The sequence below is a fragment of the Myotis myotis genome, unplaced genomic scaffold (genome assembly GCF_014108235.1).
Source record: "Myotis myotis isolate mMyoMyo1 unplaced genomic scaffold, mMyoMyo1.p scaffold_m19_p_19, whole genome shotgun sequence".
Lineage (NCBI taxonomy): Eukaryota > Metazoa > Chordata > Mammalia > Chiroptera > Vespertilionidae > Myotis > Myotis myotis.
The window spans coordinates 10346579-10371921 of record NW_023416323.1 but is presented as its reverse complement, the minus strand read 5'-3'; the positions used below and the strand labels follow the sequence as shown (position 1 = coordinate 10371921).

Genomic DNA, 25343 nt, shown 5'->3' with positions numbered 1-25343 from the left:
TGAGTCTCTCACGTCATTGATGTTTCTATCTCTCTCCCCCTCTCCCTTCCTCTCTTGAAATCGATAAAAATATATTTTAAAAAACAAAACAAACACCTGGATACCTTTCCTTGCTGAGGGCTATGAGGCCAGCTCTCTTTGTTAAAAAGGAAGAGTAAGGCCCTAGCCAGTTTAGCTCAGTGGATAGATCGTCTGCCAGCGAACTGAAAGGTCCCAGGTTCAATTCTAGTCAAGGGCACATGCTCAGGTTATAGGCTTGATTCCCAGTGCGGGGCGTGCAGGAGGCAACCGATCAATGATTCTCTCTCATCAATGTTTCTATCTCTCTCTCCCTCTTCCTTCCTCTCTGAAATCAATATATACATACATATATATATATATATATATATATATATATATATATATATATATTTTTTTTTTTAAAGGAAGAGTAAGGAACTTAGTGGACGGGGAACAATCCTATATAATAAAAGGGCAATATGCAAATTGACCCTAACAGCAGAACGACTGGGAATGACTGTTCACTATGACACACACTGACCACCAGGGGGCATACACTCAATGCAGGAGCTGACCCCTGTTGGTCAGTGCGCTCCCACAGGGGGAGCTCTGCTCAGCCACAAGCCAGGCTGCCAGCACAGCAGTAGTGGCAGGAGTCTCTCCCGCCTCCTCAGCAGTGTTAAGGATGTCCAACTGCAGCTTAGGCCTGCTCCCCGCTGGCAAGTGGACATCCCCCGAGGGCTCCCGGGCTGCCAGAGGGATGTCTGACTGCCAGCTTAGGCCCAATCCCCCAGGCCAGGCTAAGGGACCACCCCTCCCAGTGCACAAATTTTTGTGCACCGGACCTCTAACTAATAAAGAGCTAATATGCTAATGGTTGGGACACCATAACGCGTAATGACCAGACCATCAGCATATTAGTTCTTTATTAGCTCCTATCAGCAGGAGGTGGCCTGCGTGTGCCTCAGGACGTTGCTCCGGAGATGGGAGCTAATAAAGAGGAGGCAGGACCATCCTGTGCCGGGAAGGGCAGAGGTGAGAGCCTGTAGCGCCCCCACCTCACCAGTCCTTCGCCACCCACCGCTCACACTCAGAGTGCCCTGCCACCCACCTGCCAGGGGAAGGAGCACAGCGCAGCAGGTGGGAGGCTTCCCCGCTCTCCTCTGGCGCCATGATGGGGCGGAGACAGGGCAGAAGGAGGGAGGCGCCCAGAAAAGGCGGGGCCAGCCCAAGGTGACTCAAGGGACTGAGGACGGGGCTTGAAGTGGCTAGAGAAGGCCAGAGGGGTCGGGAGCTGAGCCAGGCATGCTGGAGCTCTGCGTGGAGAGGTTCAGGTGTCAAGGCAGGGCGGCATGTGGGTGGGTGGCGCTGCGCAATTTCGTGTGCTGGGCTTCTAGTACTATCTATAAGAGACTTGGTAAATAACTCAGCCACATGTTCACGAGAGTGCTATGTAGCTCTAAAATATATACTGTGGAGGACTCTAGGAACTGACATGCTATTGTCAGTATATTCACATATACTATGTGAATAGAGCAAGATTCCAAATAGTGTGTCAGCTTTAAGTTATTGTGGTATAATGATCTCCAAAAGATATGTCCCTGGAACCTGTGAATATTACATTTTATAACAAAAGATGTGATGAAGTTAAGGATCTTGAGATGGGGAAATTCTCCTTGATCATCTATGTTGGCCTTAAATGAAATACCACAGACAAAAGAGAAGATGATGCAACCATGGAAGCAGAGATTGGAGTGATGTGGCCACATGCCCGGGAATGTCTGCAGACACCAGAAACTGGAAGCACGGTACAGATTCTTCCTTAGAGCTTCCCAGTGAATGCAGCACTGCCAACACTTTGATTTTGGCTCAGAAAACCTGTTATAGACTATGAGAGAATAATTATTGTCTTAAGTCACCAAGTTTGTTATAACAGCCACAGGAAACTAGTATAGTAATAAGGGGGGAAATGTGAACATATATTCAGATTTGCTTGTATTTGCATAAACACTAGGAAGGACACATAAAAAACTAAAGAGACCACCAGAGGAGAGGAGGTGGATGAGATGGACAGAGGTGGAGATGGGAGCAAGACTTCTCAGGCAACAGGTAGACAGAAAATGAAAGTGGGAGGTGAAAGAGAAAAGATGTGGCACCCACAGACCTGATCCCCAGAGCCCACAACCAGGAACTCTGGCTGCTGCAGTCCTTTTAGCTTCGGTTTAGACATCAGCGATGGTACCTTAAATGTGAAGTTCTCAAATGGAATCAGAGCAGCTCAAGGGGCAAAAGAAGGTAGTGAATATCATAAACAAACAAACAAAAAACAACTCTTCCTAATTTGGTCGTTTTCATTCTCTGGTTCCTTTGGATGGCAACATTCATGACAGGCAATAGCCCTCTCTAAAAATCCACTTTAAGTGAATGGCCACTGTCCTCCTTTTTTATAGAATAGTTTAGTCTTGTTGGTTGGTCATCTTATCTAGAGCATGGAGTAGCACACACTATAGAAGCTCTTCTTTTCTTCCTTACTTACTCATAATTTCTTCAGGGCTATTAAATGCCCAACTAAAAGACTACATTTTCTAGCTTCCTTTGCAGTTGGGGGCAACAAATGATAAAGAACCAACACTGGGGGAGGCTTCTGTGAAGATTTTGTAAAGGGGGCTCTCAGTTTAGAGTTGAGTCCTTTTTGCTTGTCCTCCCTTCCTTTTTCTTCCTACTAGGAATGGTAGAGCATGATGGCTGGGGCACTGGCAGCCATCTTGCATGGAAGCTATGTGCTAAGGATGACAGAGCAGAAAGGCCCTTCATCCGTAATGAACGTGGAAGCCTCCACACCAGTGCTGGTATGCCAATCTCTGTACTTGTTTTATATGAGAGAAAAATAAACCCTGAGGTAAATTGTATTATTATTAAAAAGTATTTGCTGCCCTTCCCTACATGAAAATTATATATTTCCACTCCATTCACCCAAGGCTTGCCATAGACTTGTTTTGACCAAAGGAGTGAAATGGCATGGGCCACTTCTAAATATACAATTTAGCAGGAGCCACTGGGTGGTTCTCCCCACTTCCCTCTTCCCCCTCCCAGAAGACCAGCAATATTCCACATTGGGGTACTTCCTTTAAGTAGTTACTAACTAGTTACTAATAACAGAAAAGAACAAAGGCACCCTGGTGAGGCTTCAGCTTTGCACTCCCTGGAACCACCAGCCTACTACCTGCAAAACACTGGAGGAAGGGGACTGGACAGAGGAAAGATATATGCATGCCCAGTAAAGGTGGGGTGACATAGGGAAGGTACTTGCCTGTCAATCACACCTAACAGAGATCACTGGTCAGAATGGGTGTGGCCACTGCAAGTGTGTGAAAATTTGGGAATACATAATCTCCTAAACAAAGGTGTCTTGGCTCTTGGTTCCTCTTGGCTTGTGGGCTCTCTTGTTTTGCTCCTGCCCAGGTTTCCTCCATAGCCTTGTGGCCCTGCAGACCCCACATGCAATGGACTAATGGATTACAGGAGGGAAACTCAAGCTAATGTTAGACTGATGCTGGATTGGAACCAGCTCCAACAAGGAAAGAAAACTGGGCACTGGCCCTGATTTTAGCTCTACTGAAGCCCCACCTATACTTCTTTGACTGGACTAAGGGAAATGGGACTTTGGACATCCAGGAGTGTAATTCCATGGAAATAAAGCTTTCTACCATATTTCATCCTCCTATGGGGGCCTCTAGAAATACTTATTCCAGCAGTACACCAATAACACCATTTCCACTAGCAACCAGGGAAGACCAGGCCCTCTTCTGTCCTGTAAGACCTTTATCCTGAGTCCCCAATTAAGATGGTTTGGAGTAGAGCCTTGGCTGGTATAGTTCAGTTGGTTGGGCATACTCCTGTGCATGGAAAGGTTGCTGGTGATTCCTGGTCAGGACACAGGCCCAGGTTGCAGGTTCAATCTGTGGTACAGGAGGCAGCTAATTGATGTTTTACTCTTACACTGATATTTCTCTCTCCCTCTCCCTCTTCAGAGCTTCTACTCTCTAAAAATCTACACTAGCCCTGACTGGTTTGGCTCAGTGGCTAGAGTGTCGGCCTGTGGACTGAAGAGTCCCAGGTTCGATTCCGGTCAAGGGCATGTACCTTGGTTGCGGGCGCATCCCCAGTAGGGGCTGTGCAGGAGGCAGCTGATGGATGTTTCTCTCTCATGGATGTTTCTAACTCTCTATCCCTCTCCCTTCCTCTCTGTAAAAAATCAGTAAAATATATTTTTTTAAAAAGCTACACTAATAAAAGACAAAGATGCAAATTGACCGTACCTTCACTATGCCCCAAGCCATGCCCGCCAGCCAATCAGAGCAACTATATGCAAATTAAACCAACCAAGATGGCGGCCGGCAGCCACAGAGCTGGAGCAAGCAGGAGGCTTGTTGCCTGGGCGATGGAGGAAGCCAAGCTTCCTGCCAGCCCTGAGCCGGCTGCGGCTGCCACTCATGGCAACAAAGTTTCAATTATAGAAGACAAATAAACCCCAGATACCTGCTTCCAGCCAGCCTCCACTTGGAGTTTGGGTGGTTGGGGGCAGTGGCCAGTCTGCAAACAGCCATCAGCCCCTCACCCGGAATGGCCACACCCTCATGGCACGCTTCTGGCTGAGTGGGGCTCCCTATGGGAGCACACTGACCACCAGGGGGCAGCTCCTGCATTGAGTGTCTGGCCCCTGGTGGTCAGTGCACATCATAGTGATCGATCATTCTGCCATTGGGCCAAAACCGGCTCTCTGACATCCCCTAAGGCAGCTGTGGGCAAACTACGGCCCACGGGCTGGATCCGGCCCATTTGAAATGAATAAAACTAAAAAAAAAAAAAAAAAAAAAAAAAGACCATACCCTTTTATGTAATGATGTTTACTTTGAATTTATATTAGTTCACACAAACACTCCAACCATGCTTTTGTTCCGGCCCTCCGGTCCAGTTTAAGAACCCATTGTGGCCCTCGAGTCAAAAAGTTTGCCCACCCCTACCCTAAGGGGTGCTTGATTGTGAGAGGGCACAGGCTAGGCTGAGGATCCCTACCAGTGCACGATCGGGGCCAGGGCGGGATGTGGGATGTTGGCCAGCCGGGAGGGATCACAGGAGGGCTCCAGGGTGTGTCTGGCCTATCTCGCTCAGTCCTGATTGGCCAGACCCCAGCAGCAAGCTAACCTACCAGTCAGAGCATCTGTCCCCTGGTGAGCAGTTGAATGACCTTAGCATATCGTTAGCATATTATGCTTTGATTGGTTGAACAGACAACTGGACACTTTGCATATTAGGTTTTTATTATATATGATTGTCAATGCTTTAGGGGTTTGGTTGTGATTGTTACAGGATGGGAATGTGTTTGGGGAGTTGAGTCAAAGAATGGCTTAGTGGACTAGATTGGGGGCAATGGTACTAAAGAGAAGAAAGGATTATGGGTAATGCCCAGGTTATGTATTTAGTTCTTCAATTTTGACGACTTGCCTGTCCATGAGCTCTGCCAGGACATCAACAAGATCTGTCAGGATCCTTTGTGTCTAGCAGGAGCTTACTTAGGAGACACTTAGGATTGCTGAATTAACAAATGGTGCCAGAGTGATTATATATATACCAGAGGCCCGGTGCACAAAAATTTGTGCACCTGGGGGGGAGGAGGGAGTCCCTCAGCCCGGCCTGTGCCCTCTCGCAGTCTGGGACCCTCGGGAGATAACGACCTGCTGACTTAGGCCTGCTCCTGGGTGGCAGAGGGCAGGCCCAATCCCTAGGTGCAGCCCCTGGTCGGGCTCAGAGCAGGGCTGATTGGGGAGTTGGGGCGCCGCCCCCTGTCATGCACAGAGCAGGGCGGATCAGGAGGTTGCAATGCCACCCTCAGTCATGCTCAGGGTAGGGCCGATTGGGGGGTTGGGGCACCTCCCCCTGTCACACTCAAGGCAGGGTCGATGGGGAGGTTGCGGCGCCACCCCGTCACACACAGAGCAGGGCCGATCAGGGTGTTGGGGCACCGCCACTGTCACACTCAGGGCAGGGCCCGTGGGGGGTGGGGGTTGGGGCGCCGCATCCTGTCACACACAGAGCCGCAGGGCGATCAGGGTGTTGGGGAGCTCCCCCCTATCAGGCACAGAGCAGGGCTGATCAGGGGGTTGGGGCGCTTTCCCCAGTCACAAACAGAGCAGGGAGGATAGGGAGGTTGTGGCCTTGCCCCCTGTCACACACAGAGCCACAGGGCGATCAGGGGGTTTGGGCGCTGCCCCGTCATGCTGATCCCGGTGCCGGGAGGCCTCGCGGCTCCGCTGATCCCATTGCTGGGAGGCATATTACCCTTTTACTATATAGGATAGAGGCCTGGTGCACGGGTGGGGGCCGGCTGGTTTGCCCTGAAGGGTGTCCCAGATCAGGGTGGGGGTCCCGTTTGGGTGCCTGGCCAGCCTGGATGAGGGGATGATGGCTGTTTGCAGCTGGTCACACCCCCTTCAGGGTGGGGGTCCCCACTGGGGTGCCTGGCCAGTCTTGGTGAGGGGCTGAGGGCCGTTTTCAGGCTGGCGGGTGACTGAAGCTCCCAACCTCTCCTTTTTTTCTTTTTTTTTTATTCTGGGGTTTATTTACCTTCTATGGCTGTCACTGGAGCTGAGAGCCGGCTTTAGCTCTGAGGCTTGGCTCCAGCTCTGAGACCTCGGCTGCTGAAAGCAGGTATCTGGGCTTTGTTTAGCTTCTATAATTGAAACACTGTTGCAACTCCAGCTCTGAGGCCCGGCTGGCTGAAAGCAGGTTTCTGGGGATTGTTTAGCTTCTATAATTGCAACATAGTTGCTTAGAGTGCAGCTCAGAGCTGGGCAGCGGCAGGCGGGGAACCTTGGCTTCCTCCATCACTGGAGCAAGCAAGCCTCCTGTTCGCTTCAGCTGCCTGGCTGCCAGCCACCATCTTGGTTGACAGGTAATTTGCATATCGCCCTGATTAGCCAATGGGAAGCATGTCAGAGGTATGGTTAATTACCATGTTTGTCTATTATTAGATAGGACTAGGGGTCCAGTGCACGAAATTCATGCACGGGGGGGGGGGGCGGGCGAGTGGAAGGAAGTCCCTCAGCCAGACCTGCACTCTCTCCAATCTGTGAGCCCTCAGGGGATGTCCTACTGACAGCTTAGGCCTGCTCCCTGTGGTTTTCTGCTCTCAGGGGACCTGCCTTCTTGATGCCACTGCAGGTCCTGGTGTCTGCTCTCTGTGGGGGCCTGCTTGCCCTTTACCACCAGGGCCAGGGGCAAGCAGGGCCCTGCTGTCTGCTCTCTGTGGGGGCCCTAAGAAGGACTGCTTGCCCCTCGCTGCCACAGCCAGGAGCAAGCAGGGCCCTGCTATCTGCTCGCTCGCTGTGGGGGAGTGCTGTCTGCTCGTTCACTGCAGGGGACGTTCCCATCCCGCCCCCAGCCGCTTGTGCTTACGCCGGCTCAGAGGACCTGGGTCCCGGGGATGTTCCGCCCTGCCCCTGGCTGCTCGGTGCCTGCGTGCATAGGCCATAGGCCCAGAGTGGCCAGGGGCGTTCTGGGACCCCAGTTGCTCCAGGCCTACACGCAGGCCTACAGACTCAGAGCAGCCTAGCTCCCGAGAATGCCTGTCCCCAGGACCCAAGCCACTCAGTGCCTGCACATGCAAATTAACCCGCCATCTTTGTCAGGTTAATTTGCATACTCACTCCTGATAGGCTGTGGGGCGTCACAAAGGTATGGTCAATTTGCATCTTTCTCTTTTATTAGCACGCGCACACATGCACACGCGCGCGCACACACACACTAGAGGCCCGATGCACAAAATTCATGTAAGGGGCTCAGCCCTAGCAGCCCCGGTGCAGACCTGGCTGGCCCTCGCAGCCCCAGCTTCGTCTGGAAGGTCGTTCAGAAAGACCCTCAGAAGGTTGTTCAGCTGTTCGGTCTAATTAGTATATTAGCTCTTTATTATATAGGATATATACACAACACACACACACACACACACACACACATATGTATACTTATTTATTTTTTAATCCTCACCTGAGGATATTTTTCCATTAATCTTTTTTTTTTTTTTTTTAAAGATAAGGCCTTCTTTTTTAAAAAAAATATATTTTATTGATTTTTTACAGAGAGGAAGGGAGTGGGATAGAGAGTTAGAAACATTGATGAGAGAGAAACATCGATCAGCTGCCTCCTGCACACTCCCCACTGGGGATGTGCCCGCAACCAAGGTACATGCCCTTGACCAGAATCGAACCCGGGACCCTTGAGTCCACAGGTTAAAGCTCTATCCATTGAGCCAAACCGGTCAGGGCTCCATTAATCTTTAGAGAGAGAATGGAAGGGAGGTAGGTGGGGGAGAGAGAGAAACATTGATGTGAAAGAGACACATCAACTAGTTGCTTCTTGCATGCACCCTGATGGGGCCGGGTATTGAACCCACAACCAAAGTACGTCCCCTTGACTGGGAATTGAACCTGAGCCTTTGGTCCATGAGCCAATGCTCTAACCACTGAGATAAACTGGCCAGGGCAGAGTGATATATTTTAAAAAGCAAGTCTGAAGACACTGATTTAGGTTTAAAGACTTCTGCATCTCCCCTACCCTGCACAGGGTCCCACAAGGAACTTGAACTGCTGTGTTTCCTGGGGAGCCCATATGAAATACATTCATCGAATTCATCCAACAAATATGTACTAAGCATCATCACTATACTAGGTAGAGAGGGCACAACAGAGACTAAGACAGATAAAAATCCCTACCTTCATGGAGCTGATATTCTAGTGAGGGATACAATAAATGAATAGATCAAATACATGGTGTGCCAGATAGTGATAAGTATTCAAGGGAAAAATAAAACAGAAGGCAGACAGGAAGAATATGTATGTATCTGGGAGAGGGGTATCATTTCACATAGAGTGACAATCATAAAGGGAAGAACTTTCCAGACAGAGCAAATAACACAGAAAAAGGCCCTGGGGCAACAATGTGCCTGACAGGCTAGAGAAACACCAAGTAGGCCAATAACACTGGAGGAGATTGAGAGGGGCAGGACGGAGATGAGGTCATACAGGGATCCAGTTTCTGTAGGGCTTTATAGGCCTGCTTTCTGCCTGTTCCAGCCTCTTGTCTTTTATACAGTGAACAGAGGGCTCTGTGATTGCATGAGGGGAACAGAATATGGAAGTGGGTGACCAGTGAAGCTATTAAAATAGCGCAGTAGGGAGGTGATACTGGCTAGTACCAGGGTGGGGCAGAGAATGGGGTTAGAAGTGGTCAATTCTGGATAGATTTTAAAGGGAGAGCCAAGAGAATTTGCCAATGGACTGGACAAGGAGCATGTCCTGGCCCAGTTCGAATAACAAACCTGTAGTCCAACAACATCAGGTTTATTTACCACAGCAATGAGGGAGACTCCACACCAGCGGTACTGTGGGGAGTCTCACCAAAGGAAAAGATAGTTATTATTGGGTTTGGGGGAAGGGTGAAATTTAGGTGAGATGTAAATGAAAGCGGCCAGGCTCAATGCAAAGTAGAACTGTATATAAAGGGATCAATATCAAGTCTGTCCTGTCCCCTTGGAAATAATAACGTTTACATAGAGGTGGAATGCTGTGTCCAGAATCACCTTACCTGAGCTCTGCACCGGGACTGTAAATTGAGACTGCTTGTGTCAAAGTGACCTAACTCCTCTCATTCTTACCCATTAACTTGAAACAACAAAGTTTGTGATAGTCTATGATTTTAGAGAACAAAATTTCCTAGTCAGTAAGAGAGTAGTGGTCAAAGAAAGGGAGTTGTGTCCTTTTACACCTGCAGCATATCCCTGAATAAAATATAGAAATATTTTTTCCTTTTAACTACCCATCCGGCTTTTTTTGTGTGTCTGTTATTCCAGCCAAATAAATGCGAAGGCAGATTTTTTTTACAGTTCAAGCTAATTTTTACTTTCTCAAGTGTGAGGAAAAAGAGGTAAGGGTGACTCTAAGGTTTCTGTCTTGAGGAAGGAAGGATGGAGTAAGCTATTAACTAAGGTTGTGGAAGGTTTGGGGGAGACAAGATCAGGAGCTGGGTTTCGGATGTTTTGAGTTTGAGATGTCTCAAATTCGTGGAGATGGTTCGTGGTTCCTTACAGACCCAGGAACAACCTCACTTCTCCCTACAGAGCGCCCCCCACCCCCTTCTTCCGTCCGCTCCATTCACTCACTACCTGTAGTTAATCGTCCAGCCCTGTTTTAACGTATCTGCATCTTTGTTATGTGCGGTGAAACGCTGAGAATACCGTCTCTTCACCTGCCAACCCTGCAAGCTGCACCAAGTGCCCGCATGGGGACTGACCTTCGCCCCACTACTGCGCTCACTTGTAGAACCTCACAGGGCGGTTGTCGGCGCCCCGCAGGCCGGCAGTGTTGGAGCATTTCGGAGCCCAGCAGCACTGGGGCATGGCTGTCCAGCCCGTAGTTTCCCGCGGTCTGCAGCAGCACTTCGGTGGTCGCCCGCTTACGCTCTCCCCTGGGCTCATTTCAGAGCCGGGTGCTTCCTCTCGCGCCTCGGGAGGGAGGAGTGCGCCTGCGAACTACCCGCCCTTCCGGTTACCACACCTGCACCCTGGTCACGTGGTGAATGGGGAACCAGGAATACCTCCCCGTCACCCGGATCTGATCGCCAGGTCAGGGAGAGATGGCGTCACGGCGCTTCCGAGCCTGCGACAACTCATCAGTCGGCTTCGGCTCCACCCTGGCTTACGTCCGGGAGACGCCGCTGCCAGGCTGTTGCCCTGAGGCGGCAGCAAAAAGCGAGATGTGGCGGTTTTGGTCTTGGCCACGTAAAAGTTTAAACCGGTACGTTTTAGTGAGTGATGAAAACGCAGACTAGAAGCGCCACCATGCTTGAATCTAGCTGTGGCCCCACCTCGCCAAACGCTCCACTCCGCCTCTTATTCCTCATTGGTCAAAAGCACCGCCCGGCAGTCCTGCGATTGGCCAAACGGGCGGCTACCGCATCCAATGGACGGCGGCGCTGGCTTTCCCGCTGCGGTTCGTTACTTGAGAGGGTCGTGGCGGCGGCGGCGGCAGTTGGGTGTAACGGTCGCCCGGCTCCGGTGCGACCATGGCGGCCTTGGGGCCCGGAGGCTACGCGCGGAACGATGCGGGGAGAGGCCAGTCCTCCCCGCCCCCCTCTCCAGCGCTCTGCCTCCGCCGGCGGACGCGACTCCCCACGGCGCCCGAGGACACAGTGCAGAACCGGGTAAGGAGCGCTGGCCCTGCCCTCCCAGGCCCTTCCCTTAGATATTTGGCCCCGCCTATCAGCTCCCGGCGTTTGACTCTCTGGCCCCGTCCCGTTCCTAAGCCCCGCCCCTTTCGTCAAGGTTCCTCCCATTTTCCCATCTCCTCCTCTCTCGGGTACGCCGTCATTCCTAGCCCCTCCTCATACCCTGACCCCACCCTCAGCCCTGGGAGCATTCCTGGGTTCCTCCCTGGTGTCTACCTTCCTGCATGCGATTTCCCTCGGGCTTTAGACGTCTTTCTGGGCCCTTCCACTTTTGTTGACCTCGCCCCGCCTGAGCTGCCCCAACTCTTCCTCAGCTCTACCCCGCCTTCCCTCACCCCCCCCCCCCCCCCGCCTTCTCTTCCATTCTCCCTTTTACCAAGGTGGGATTCTTATTCCATATAGACACCCAAAATTATGGTGAGGATGTGAGTAATTGTAATATCTCAGCAGCGCTACTTGGAGGGAGGCTTACAGAAGTTCTAAGACACACGAACAAAGATAATTTTAGAGTAGGTAGAGGGAATTCCATTAGCACAGCAGCAATTTTAAAAATTGTTCTTTAGCCATAACTGGTTTGGCTCAGTGGATAGAGCGTCAGCCTGCGGACTGAAAGGTCCCGGGTTCGATTCTGGTCAAGGGCATGTACCTTGGTTGCGGGCACATCTCCACTGGGAGGTGTGCAGGAGTCAGCTGATCGGTGTTTCTCTCTCATCAATGTTTCTGGCTCTCTATCCCTTTCCTTTCCTCTCTGTGGAAAATCAATAAAATATATTAAAAAAAATTGTTCTTATAACAGTAACCATACCATGGAGTTGCAGGGAGATGAAATAAAATTGTGAAGTGACCTGCTTGGCACAGAGTCCCGATAAAGGATGGATACAAGCTGCACTCTGCTGTATCACCCACTCCTGGCTGCAAGGCCTGGGCACGTGGCCCCTATCCACCTCTCTGGTGGTACCTCCATCCTCCCTCATAAAAAGGTTCAATCTCACTCCCCTGCTGTCTGTTTTCTGATGCACCAAGGTCTTTCCCACTTCCTAGCCTTTGTGTTTGGTGAGTCTGGGCTGTTTGCCATAGTCTACCTCAGTGGTTCTCAACCTTGGCTGCACATTAGAGTCACCTGAGAATCTTTTTAAAATCCTGATTTCTGGGCCTCATCATTAGTAACAAAGAAAGAATTTCCGGAGGATGGGGCCCAGAAATCAGGATTTTAAAAAAAATTCCCAGGTGATTCTAATGTGCAGCCAAGGTTGAGACCACTATGTTAGAGAGTATTTGTGAGGATTAAGTGAGCTCATATATCTTTTTTTTTTTTTTTTATTGCTTAAAGTATTACAAAGGGTATTACATATGTGTCCATTTTTTCCCCCCACCCTAGATAGTCCCCTGGCCTCACCTATCCCCCAATGTCTTTTTTTTTTTTTTTTTAAAGGGTTGGTTTTTTTTTTGTTTTGTTTTGTTTTAATTTTTTTATTGATTTTTTACAGAGAGGAAGGGAGAGAGATAGAGAGTTAGAAACATCGATCAGCCGCCTCCTGCACATCTCCCACTGGGGATGTGCCCGCAACCCAGGTACATGCCCCTGACCGGAATCGAACCCGGGACCCCTCAGTCCGCAGGCCGACGCTCTATCCACTGAGCCAAACCGGTTTCGGCCCCCAATGTCTTATGTCCATTGGTTATGCTTATATGCATGCATACAAGTCCTTTGGTTGATCTCTTACCCCCCTACCTCCTGCCCCCCAACCCTCCCCGGCCTTCCTGCTGCAGTTTGACAATCTGTTTGAGGCAGCTCTGCCTCTGTATCTATTATTGTTCAAAAGTTTATAATGGTCTCTATTATCCATGAATGAGTGAGATCATGTGGTATTTTTCCTTCATTGACTGGCTTATTTCACTTAGCATAATGCTCTCCAGTTCCATCCATGCCGAGCTCATATATCTTAAGCACTTAAAACAACACCTGGTACATTGCAAAAACTCTGTTAGTATTAGCTACTACTGTTATGATTGTGAATTTTGGGTAATTGATGTCATTTATTTTCCTTGTTTGGTGATTGTTCACTTGTTTCTTTACTTGTGGAACCTCTATACTATAAATTTGATGAGGGAATGGACAGTGTTCACTTTTGCTCACTGTTGTGTCTTCCCTGCATGGCTCAAAGTGCTGACTTTGGAGCCAGACTATCTGGGTTTGTATCTCCAGCTTGTCATTCTGCTGGTGTGGGACCTTGGACCTCAATGTCCTCATCTGTAAAACAGGGCTGATAATAGTGCCTTCTTCCTTGAATTGTTTTGGGGTTTCAAGTCTTGCATCCACATGAAATACTTAAAAATGTATTCAAAGGTCACCTTCTTAGTGAGGCCTTCTTCCCTAACCCTGTGCTCCCAGTTTCTTTTCCTGCTTTTTCTTTATTGCTCTTATCATCACCTGATACCTATTTTGCATATTTTTTCTATTATTTTTTTGGAATGTCCTCCATCCCATCACCACCAGAATGTGAGCTCCAGAAGGGCAGGGATTTTTGTGTGTTTTCCTTACCATGCTATGCCTTTAACCTGGCCCTGTGTATTTGTCAAAGGAATGTTGAGGAAAACAAATGTTAGCTGCTGGTAGATGATGATAAAAGGGTGTCCCAAAATTCACGCAAGAAGTAATTTTGATAGAAAACACAGGTTTATAATTAAAAGGTGTAAATTTTTTATTGATTCATAAAGTATACAGTATAGGGTTATGTATGGAATAGCATATCGGGTAAATGGCCTCCATGGCTTTGCTGGCACATACGCACTCTTGTTGAAATTTTCCATGACCGTTTTGCATAAATGTGGCTGAATTTCAGTATCCACTTGTGGTTGTTCCATAATCCATTCAATGAACTCTATTCGCTGTGCGTGGTCAGTAGGCTTCAGTTCTTGAGTCAATTGAACTTCGTAAGCATGAAGATGCAAACCTTTCGTGAGAATACGCTGTAGAGAGCTTCTCAAAATGTCCAATTCTTGACCACAGTGCCGAATTGATGTCCCTGGATTCTCGGCAACACTCTCATGAACTGCTTCAATGTTTTGTGTTGAACGACTTTTTGAAGGACGGCCAGAGTGTTTAAGATCACTAATTGATCCAGTCTCCTTAAATTTTTTAATTAATCTCTTCACAGTTGATGAAGTTAAATCACTATTCTGACCATATTTTGCACGAAAATTGCAAACTGTAACTGCCAAACCTTCATTATTTTTAAAATATCGCTCAGCAGTGAAAACGCGTTGTTCTTTTGTGTAGTGCTCCATTTTTAATAACCCTGAACTGTCAGCTGTCACGCTATCTTTTTTTTTCGTTGGCAACACTTTACGGCACAAATGGCGTAAAATTCAAATCTTGCGTGAATTTTGGGACACCCTTTAGAAGCTCAGTGAGTGTGTTGAATATAACAAGAACAGAATGGGTGGCTGAGGTGGCTGTGTCACATGGGACCTGCTGAGGGTAAGTGCTTTTGACTTGGGCTTTCCCCCTGCAGGTGTCACTGGAGAAGGTGCTTGGCATCACAGCCCAGAACAGCAGTGGCCTAACCTGTGACCCCAGCACAGGCCGCGTGGCCTACCTAGCAGGGTGAGTGGATGGGCCTTGGTTTTTTCATCTGTAGAATGCAGATAATGTTCCCTACCTCTGAGGGCTGTGGAGAAGATTCCATCGGTATCTACAACAGTACCTGGCATGTAGTGAGCACTATGAAAGCCTTATTGTGACTGCAGGTGGGAGATGGCAGTGATTATGGGAAAGACAGGTGATTAAAACTCAAGCCATGTCAGACAACCTGGATTTGTGTCCTAGGTCCACCATGTGCCCCTCTCTGAGCCTCTGCTTCTATGGTTATAAAACAGAAATAGTGATACCCTCCTCTTGGATTGTTGAGAGTACTGAAGGACATTGTGCAACTGTATATTGCACAAATACCAATCTAGTCTGACACTGTTCTGGGCACCAAAGGGACCCGCCCCTCCAACCCTCATAGGGCAGGGCAGACCCATAGTCATTACTAATGAACATGAATCTGTTAGTCTTGGGGAAGTAAGCAATCCAAGATAAAGGACAGGGGCGGGCTTTTGAATCTGACAGGTATAGATTCACATCCCCACTCTGTCCCAGACCTACTGGATAGCCCTGGACAAAGGACTTCCCCTCTCTGGGCTTCAGTTTCCTCCTCTATAAAATGGGACGAAGATTCCTGACCTTTTCTGGCAGTTGTAAGGATTTAAAGAGATCGTGCACACAAGTCTTTATTAGCCCAGGGCCTGGAAGGATAATTACCACAGAGGAAGTGTTGGTTTCTATTTAAGAATGTTTTAATGATAAATGTGAAGTGCCCTAGAATTCTCAGCATAGACATCTGGAAAGAGGAGGTAAACAGAGAATCTTCTGCTCAGAGGGAGCCTTTTTTATGTGTGAGCTCTCTTCTGTTGGGGACAGAATATCCCTGGACCCCAATACTCCCCTCAGTTTGGGCACATTTTCTTCTTTCTCCTCAGCTGTGTGGTGGTGATTTTGGACCCCAAGGAGAACAAGCAGCAGCACATTTTTAACACTGCCAGGTAGGCTGGGGCCTGGGCATGGGCAAGAGTGGAACCCTGGAAGTGCTCATGATTAGGTGACTAATTCATTCACTCACCCATCAGTTCAACAACATTAACCAAGTGTCTGCTCTGTGTTAGGTATTATCCCAGGTGCTGGGGTCACAACAGTGAACAAAAGAGATGAGAATCTTTGCTCTCTGTAGAGCTGACAGCTCAGAGAGGGAGACAGACTAAAGCCAATTGGCTAGCAAGCCCGCTGTGACCATTGCTATGGGGAAATGACAAGGGATGTGTTAGGGAAGGTTTATAGGCAGAGAGTAGGGGATAAGCCATATCAGAGAGCTCTGGAAAGGCCTTCCTGAGGTTGAGACCTGGAGGAAGTGAGGGGGAAACCCATGTGAAGGTGAGGGAAAAGTATTTCAGGCAGAGGGCAAAGTCTAAGAACCTCGGGTTGTTTGAGGAGCAGCCAAGGATCCACGTGCTTGGAATAGAGGTGTGGGTGGGGGGAGATAAGGCAGGAACAGACAGAAGCCACATCACCTGGGCCTTAGGGAGGGGGTTGGATACTGACTGCAAAGAGAAGCCACTGGAGGGCATTTATTTATAGGTTAAGGATATGCTTTTTACACCCTAACTTTCCAGCACCCTCAGTCTCCTTTCCCTGTTTTACTTTTCTCCACAAAAGGTACTTCTTTCTCAATATGCAACAAAATTTCCTCACTAATGATATTTACTGTCTGTCTCCCTTCCATAGTGTGAGTTCTCTGAGGGCAGAGATTTTCTCTTAGTGAATTTCTATGTCCCTTTCACCTAGAGCAGTATTTAGCACATTGATGGCACTTATTATTTCAGGAATGAATGAATGTGATTTAGAAAGATCGCTCTAACTGCTAGGTTACTGGGGAAGGCCCTTAGCTCTGAGTGGCCCATGTTGGTGTCCAGGGGTCTGCCTTTGGGTTGATTGATCACTGTGCCACCCAACAAATGGCATGGAAAGGGTCCACTCTCAACCACTGATGAGTCTGTCTTAGGAGGCGGTGTGGCCTCCTAAGAGTAGAGGTTTTCACCCAGCTGCATTTCAGAGTCACCTGACCCCTGGGCCTCACTCCCAGAGAAGGCCTAATCATTGGCCTGGAGTGAAGCATGGGTATTGGGAACTTTAAAACTCTTTAATCCTCACCTGAGGATATTATTTCCATTGATTTTTAGAGAGATTGGAAAGGAGGGAGGGAGGATATGGGGGTGAGGGGGAGAAATGTCAGTGTGAGAGAGACACATCGATTGGTTGCCTCCCACACATGCTCCCACCAGGGCCAGGGATTGAACAGAAACCCAGGTATGCACCCTATACTGGGAATCGAACCCTCCACCTTTGGTGCACAGGTTGATTCTCTAACCACTAATCAACACCAGCCAGGGCTAAAATAATTTTAGACTTAACAAGACTAGTGCAAAGAGTGTGTGTAAACCTTTTACCCATATTCCCCAAATGTTAACATTTTATCACATTTGCTTTATCATTCTCTGTCTATATATATATTAATTTTTCTCTGAATCATTAGAGAGTAAATTGGAAGCATGATGTCCCTGTATCTCTAAATACTTCGGCTTGTATTTCCTGGGCGGGGAGGAATGATGTGGTCCTTTAAAACTGCAATACATTCAACAATATCAGGAAATTAAAATTGATACATTACTACCATCTACTACTCATTCAGGTTTCACCATTTGTCCCAAGAATGTCCTTTATATATAGCAAAAGGATTCTGTCCAGAACTATGCATTGCTTATCATTGTCTCTTTAGTCTCCTTCAGTCTGAAGCAGTTCCTCCATCTTTTCTTGATTTTTATGACCTTGACACTTTTGAGGATTACAAGCCAGGTAATTTGTAGAATATGCCAACCTTTGGGTTTGTCTGATGTTTCCTCATACATAAATTCACGTCTACATCTTTGTCAGGAACACCTCAGAAAGAATGCTGTGTTCCTCTCAGTACATTCTATCAGGAAGTTCATGATGTTGATCTCTCTCATGGCTGGTGGTGTTCACTTTGAGCCCTTAATTAAGGTGGTGTCTGCCAGGCTTCTCCATTATGAAGCCTCTCTTTTCCCCTTAGGGGTGCTTCTCTGAAACTTTGCAGATATTACCCTGTTTCTCACCAAACTTTTACTCACTAGTCTTAGCATGGCTTTGACATTTTTAAAAAGCTCCCTAGGGAATTCTGACATGCAGCCAAGACTGAGAACCTCTGGCCTACAGTCCAGGGCTCTGCCCTGTATGGTTAGGTGTCCTTGGGCAGGGGACTTCCCTGTGTTGAAGTTCCCTCATCTCAAAACTGACTAATGAGTGTCCTGACTTCTGGAATGTGTGTGAGAAATCAGTGTACTGATGCCCATATAGCATTTGACAGAGGGCTGGGCACAAGGTCAGGACACATTGATAGTCAGGAGTACTTGCAGACAATAGAAAACCCACAACGAACATGGTTTAAACACAAGGGCATGTTCTTCCTGCACATAAGTGTGGAGGTGGACACCCAGGGGACTGGTGTCTCTGTGAGCATTAGGGACCCCACTTCTGTCTTTCTGTTCCACCATGCTTATTGTGAGGCTTCTGTTCTTGAAGTCACCACTTGACCCAAGATGGAGTTCTGGCTGTATGTACTTTCTTCAGAAGGGGAACAAGTGGAGAGCAGGACAGAATTCCCTTCGAGAAGCTTTTCTGAAATTGCAACAGCACCTCTCATTGGCCAGACTAAGTCATGTAGCTGTACCTGTGTAGCTACAAGTGAGTGAGGAAATGTACTCTAGCTGGAGACATTGCCAACCCAAATAAAACTGATATTCTGTGAGTGGGGAAGGAGGGGTGAGTTGCGATTAGGAAGCCAGATTACCTTTGTTGCTGTAGGAACAATGGGAAGCAATCAGAGGGTTGAGTTGATGATAAATGTTCTGTAAGATTGTCAGAGACTTACTGAAAGACTTACTTAGTTATCTGCACACCAGTTTACTCATGTGAGGGAGACAACTACTAGACTGTTAAGGAAGAGATGTAAAAACAGCATTAAAAAAAAGAGAGAGAAAAAACCAATGCAGTCTTGGAGCAATGAAACTTGCTACAAAAAAATGTGCAAACTAGTCTGATTATTCAGCCATTGTGCTGGCTATCTTGGAGTATCAGAGAGAAGCATATTGATTGGCAACAGGTTTTCCAGAACATCTTGAGCAATTAGCAGTGGAGCACATGCTGTGGCTGTCTCAGTGTGATTGTCTGCCAGGGTCCTCCCTTCAGCACCACCTCCATAGTTAGGCCAGATCTGTACCATTTACCGCATCTGAATTTCTCAGGACTAGAGGGCTGCTGGGGTCTTAGGAAGCCCACTGTTGTAGAGGGAGAGGAAGGAAAGTCCCCATTCAGTGTCCACCCCATCTGAGTTTGGAGTTTAAGGGAGAAGGGACCTTTGCTTTTATAGAACCCCATTTCCCTATGCTCCTAGCAGCAGGGAATGCAGGAATGCATCATGTGCTGTGCTGGGCACATAGGCAGCACTGGCTCTGTGGGAGCTGCTGGTGCTCACCTCTCCTGGCCTCTCCAGGCTTAGGAGCGAGGAGTGGGCAATGTGCTGTGAGCTCAGCCAGGCTTGGGTCTGGCTTCCCACCCTTAGTGGAACCAGTGATATCAATCCTTTTCCTTGCCCTCAGGAAGTCTCTGAGCTCTCTGGCCTTCTCCCCTGATGGGAAGTACATAGTGACGGGAGAGGTGAGTTGTGATCATGATTGAGTAGGTGGGGAGGTGTCTTGGGGCCATTCCTTCTGTCTTCACAGGCCTGGGGAGTCCCTGGAATAGCTGGTTCCTGGCCACAAAAGCCTCCTGGCAGATAGGGGAGGTAGCTTTGGGGCATACCCTGGGGCAGTGCTATCTTCAGCCCTGCCAGCCCTTCTAGCCCTGCTTGCTATTGAAGCCAGCAGCAGTTAACAGCTCCACCTTTCCTAGAACGGGCACAGGCCTACTGTGCGAATCTGGGATGTGGATGAGAAGAGTCAGGTGGCAGAGATGTTGGGCCACAAGTACGGCGTGGCCTGTGTGTCCTTCTCCCCAAATATGAAGCACATTGTGTCCATGGGCTATCAGCACGACATGGTACTCAACGTCTGGGACTGGAAGGTGAGCCAACTGGTGGGTGTGTGGGCAGGCAACCAGCTGCTGGAGCATCCTGGGTATCAGGCTTTGGAAGAACTAAATGAGATAACTTGGTAAAGTGCTCATTCATCCAGCAAATATTTATTGAGCACCTGATCCCTGTTTTAGGCACTTATTGAAAGGCATATGACAAGTGCTCAATTAGTGGGAAAATAATTATTTTTATATTGACCAGCTGTGACCTTGATCAAGTGACTTAACTTCTCTGTGGGTCTGTTTCCTTATGGATATTGATCAGGTGACTTAATTTCTCTGTACGTCTTTTTCTTAAAATGGATATTATAGTATACACCTGGTTGAATTGTGAGAATTCAATGAATTGATATGAATCACTGGACTCTGGAATAGCTGAGGGAGGACTTGGAATCTGCAGAAATGGGTACCAAGTCCTGGTTCTGTTCATAACCTGCTGTGTAACCTTGAGCACATGATATCTTCCCTTTTAGCATGGCAGAGTAGGAGGAGAAGTACCTCCCTTATAGAGCTATTGAGAGGATCCCATGAGTTATCCATTGAAGTGCTCAGCAGGGCCCAGAATGGGCGCTCCATTGATGGCAGCCATGGTTGCTATCCTTACATCCCAGCTGTGGCTGTCCTCCACACCAGCAGTTGCCATCCGGTGGTCCGCGGACTACTGGTGGTCTGTGAGGTCTGAAAGGTTGGCGACCGCTGCTCTACACAATGTGGGCTGTAGAGCTTGGGCTCAGGGACAGCTCTGGAACTTACTCTCATGTGGGTACCTTCCCAAGCCTCAGTCTCCTCTGTAGTGGTAATAAGAGTGTCACACAGGTTCTCCCATAGGTTAGCTTATTGGAGGGTCCAAGGAAAACAGACTTGGAGCAGAGGAGAGTGAGGAGACGCAGGGCTGAGGGCAAAGGCTGAAGTCTAATGGGGTGGGTGCTAGCATGAACTTTTCTGTACTGATTCTTCCAGAAAGATATTGTGGTGGCCTCCAACAAGGTATCATGCAGGGTCATCGCCCTCTCTTTCTCAGAGGACAGCAGCTATTTTGTTACTGTTGGTAACCGGCATGTTAGGTTCTGGTTCTTGGAAGTCTCCACTGAAGCAAAGGTGAGTTTTGTCCCTGCCACCTCAGCCAGGCCTGGGGAGTAACTGTCAGGGGCAGAATGGACTCCTGTTTCTTCCTGAGACACAGGGCTGTCTGGCCTCTCAAGCCTGTCTCTGCCTCTGGCCTGCTCTCCAGTGCTAACTGGCAAGCCCTGCTAGGAATCTCCCCACTGCACTCCCTTCCTCGCCCTGGGCCACGCCTTTTTCCGGGGCTACTGCCTTCCAGCCACTCTGCCTGGAAGTGTGTTCTCTGTTTTTCTTTCCTTCTCCTCCTCTTGGAGGAGTTTCTTAGGGTCCTCCTGTGTAGTTGTGTTGTTCCTCTGGTCATGAGAGACCCGTCATGCCGTTGTTAGAGTAGAGGTTATGTGAACAATGTCTTACTGTGCCCTGCTATGCCTCCAGGTGACGGGGACAGTGCCCCTCATAGGGCGCTCAGGCATCCTGGGTGAGCTGCACAACAATGTCTTCTGTGGTGTGGCTTGTGGCCGGGGCCAGATGGCAGGCAACACCTTCTGTGTGTCCTACTCGGGCCTCCTCTGCCAGTTCAACGAGAAGAGGGTGCTGGAGAAGTGGATCAATCTGAAGGTACCCCACCTCTCTGCTATCAATGGGGGAAACACTTTTTCCATGACATGATCTCCTGGGACACTCAGCAGTGTTTCTGCCTGGTGGTTGATCACACTAGCTCTGGGTTTGTTAATCCTCACCCGAGGATATTTTTCCCATTGATTTTTAAAAGAGATTGGGGGAGGTGGGAGGAGCGGGAGAGAACATCAATGTTCTCTGAGATGGAACTTGCAACTCAGGTATGTGCCCTTGACCAGGAATTGAACCTCTGACCCTTCAATCTGTGGACCAACACTCTAACTACGGAGCACACCAGGCAGGGTCCAGCTCTGGGTTTGACCTTATAAGTTCTGCTTGTATTATTCTGGTAAATGACTTGCCCTACCTGAGCCTCAGTTTCCTCATCTGTAAAATGGAAATACTGCTGTATACCTCACAGAGTTGATGAGATAATATAGGTAATGGCATTCAGCACAGTGCTAGTCCCCTGAAACGGCGTCAGGTTACAATTGCTTTACTCACCTTTTGATTCAGTTCTCATTTCTCTTCATTGAGCACTCTTGGCTAGTAGGACAACTGCATTTTTAAATGTTTAAAATAGATTTTTATTGATTTCAGAGAGAGGAAGGAAGAGGGAGAGAAAGATCATTGATGAGAGAGAATTATCAATCAGCTGCCTCCTGCACATCCCGCACCGGGAATCAAGCCCACAACTTGGACATGCGCCCTGACCGAGAATCAACTGTGACCTCCTGGTTCATGGATCGACACTCAATTACAGAGCCACATTGGCTGGGCCTGAATTTTTTTAAATATATATATAAAGTATCATTGACTTAATCATTTTCAGTCAAAAAAGTCTATATCAAAACAACATTTTAAACTAAAAGATGATATATCAGTAAATTGCAGAACCACTTTTCGTTTGAATCCTCATTTTAGAACTCATGCAGCTTTTAAGCAAGTCAGAAGCTTTTGACAGATAGATGTGTAGCCCCTGAGTAGTTGTCATAAGTGACTCATAAATTAAGTCCCTGTGAATTTGTAGAAACTCCTCTAATCTGTGTCCAGAGTTCGGGCATTTCCTGACTCTATCTATATGTCCTGGCAGGATACAGTCCTTCCTGTATACAGTAACTTTTTCTATGCTGCTTTGAAGTATAATCTCTATGAAGTTGTTTTTAAACAATAGGAAATAAAATTTAAGCCTAAAACTCAACCCTGTTACTGCAAGTGACCTATCTTTAGTCACAGTCTGCTGAACAGATATTTTCCACCCACAGCTGAGTTCTTCTGTAGGTAGCAATGATAACTCTATCCCAGTCTACCTGCTGGCACATTTCCTTCAATAGTGATCTTACGCTATATCCTGATTTCAAAAATCGTAAAATTTGCTAAAATGGGCTTCTTAAACCCAGGAAACTATAAGGCTTCTCTGGAGGCCCAAGTTCTGTCAGTCCCCATGTCCCTGAATTGGGCCATACAAAGCACAAAGTTCACTTGGGTCCCCTTTTCCCCCACAGGTCTCCCTGTCTTCCTGCCTCTGTGTCAGCCAGGAGCTCATCTTCTGCGGTTGTACAGATGGGATAGTTCGCATTTTCCAGGCCCACAACCTACATTACCTCGCCAACCTACCCAAGCCACACTACCTTGGAGTGGATGTGGCCCAGGGCCTGGAGCCCAGGTACTACCTGAGGGAAGGGAAAGGGGCCCGCCCAGAGTCTGTCTATTGGTATACATCCATACTTTTAGATCCATCTCCATACTAGCCAGCCCTAGGCAGGAAGCAGGATACAGCTATAATGAGGCAGCAAAATCTCTGCCACTGTGAAGTCTTCAGTCTAGTGAGAGAGCTTGATGGTAAACAATTAAATAAGATCATTTCAGATAGTCATAAGTGCTTTGGTGAAATAAAATAGGGACTCATATTTGGGTGGCCAGGGTAAGCTTCTAGTGAGAAGGAGCCAGCTGTGTGGAGAACTGGGTCCTGACAGCAAGTGGAAAGGCCTTAAGGGACTAGCACACTGGGCCTGGTGTGTTGCAGGAATACTGAGCGGCTGTGTGGTTGGAGCCCAGTGTGCCCAGGGGAGGAGAATAATAGGAGATAGGTCTGAGAATGGATGGAGGCTGGTAGAAGGAGCTTATAGTCTATTCTGAGGTCCATGGGCAGCTACTGGGGATTTCAGGCATTAGCATTATGTGATCAGGCCTGGAGCATTAGATCACTCTGGCTGCCATGTGAAGAATGGGTGGAAAAGCTGAGCTATGACATATTTTCCCTTTGTTGTAAGTCATTTTGTGGGGGCAGAGGAGCTACCTAACCAGAAGTGCTGGGTACTTGGGGTGACCTCTCTGTAGATTACTGGACACTGCCTCTGGAGTGCCTTTTCTAATAGCCTTGAGGGGGCTATTGGGTGTCTCAAAGGAAAGAGGGTGGGTCAGCAACTCACAGACAGTGGTGTGTTGTAGCAGCCAGGCTGCCCAGCTCTGCCAGCTTCTGCTTTGTGCTGTGTGGCCTCAGGTAGGTCACTGTATCAACTTGTGCTTCAGTTTCTTTATCTATAAAATATAGTACCTACCTATCATGGAGGTTGTGGAGATTCAGTGCAGCTAAAGCTTTTGGAACACAGCAGGTGCTCAATAAACTGTAGGGAGGCCCCAGATCAGAGGACAACAACTCTGCTCCCTTGCACAGAGATGTTTGGTCATGTGTTGGTGGAGCCCATGAGAGAGAAGGCCTGAGGCATGTGCCCGTTATCCTTCCATGAGAGAGGACAGAGCTTAGGTTGGGTGAAATGAGTGGAGAGAAATGTTAACAGGGGTTGAAATTCAAATGTTCTCAAGGGCCAAGTGGAAGCTTTCACTTTACAACCTCTGTGTTAGAAACAGAGCAGAGGAAGAGAGAGGATGGAGAAGTGGAGTTGGAGTGGGAGAAATGGACAACCGTGGCACTGACATGAGATAACTCAAGTGTCACCGTGTCACCACAGGCAGCTGTCACTACCCACAGTGACACTGATGGTGATTGATGACCCATGTTGCCTTGTTAGCTTCCTCTTCTGCAGGAAGGCAGAAGCAGTCTATCCGGATACGGTGGCACTGACCTTTGACCCCAGCCACCAATGGCTATCCTGTGTGTATAAGGACCACAGCATCTATATCTGGGATGTCAAAGATATCAACAAAGTAGGCAAGGTGTGGTCGGAGCTCTTCCACAGCTCCTACGTCTGGAATGTGGAGGTGAGTCCCTTTCCCCTCCCCAGCCTTTGTTCAGCCCCCATTTGAAGAAAGCTTCTGCAGAGTTTGGTGATCCCATTTAGCCATTCCTTCAAAGGATGCCTTATTCCTTCAAGTGGACTCCAGCAATGTGCCAGGTACTGTTCTTGGTGCTGGGGACACAACTAGGAAGGAAACGGACAAAAGTCATGCCCTCATGGAGCTCACATTTGAGTGGGAAAGTAAACCCATAAACATCAGTATAAGACATGCCAAGTAGCAGTACCTCTCAGAAGAAAAATGAAGCAGAGTAGGTGAAAAGGAGATCAAGGCTACTTGCTATTCTAGAGAGGAGAGTGGTCAAGGAGGGCTCTTTGAGGACTTGACTTTGAAGCAGAGAACTGCAGGAAGTGAGGGGATGAGAGGCATGTGACCACTTGGGAGA

General features: G+C 48.3%; 1 protein-coding gene across 1 annotated transcript in view; it reads left to right on the top strand.

Moving 5' to 3' along the window:
- Nucleotides 1-10253: 10253 nt before the first annotated feature.
- The window catches only part of WDR62 (WD repeat domain 62), a 58031-nt gene continuing 42941 nt past the window's right edge, over nucleotides 10254-25343 (top strand). The window contains 9 exon segments of the mRNA XM_036345836.1: nucleotides 10254-11253; nucleotides 14793-14884; nucleotides 15802-15864; nucleotides 19549-19606; nucleotides 19841-20011; nucleotides 20981-21118; nucleotides 21518-21700; nucleotides 23206-23366; nucleotides 24733-24922. Of these exon segments, the coding sequence (XP_036201729.1) occupies nucleotides 11116-11253; nucleotides 14793-14884; nucleotides 15802-15864; nucleotides 19549-19606; nucleotides 19841-20011; nucleotides 20981-21118; nucleotides 21518-21700; nucleotides 23206-23366; nucleotides 24733-24922 (1194 nt within the window). The 5' untranslated portion in view covers nucleotides 10254-11115.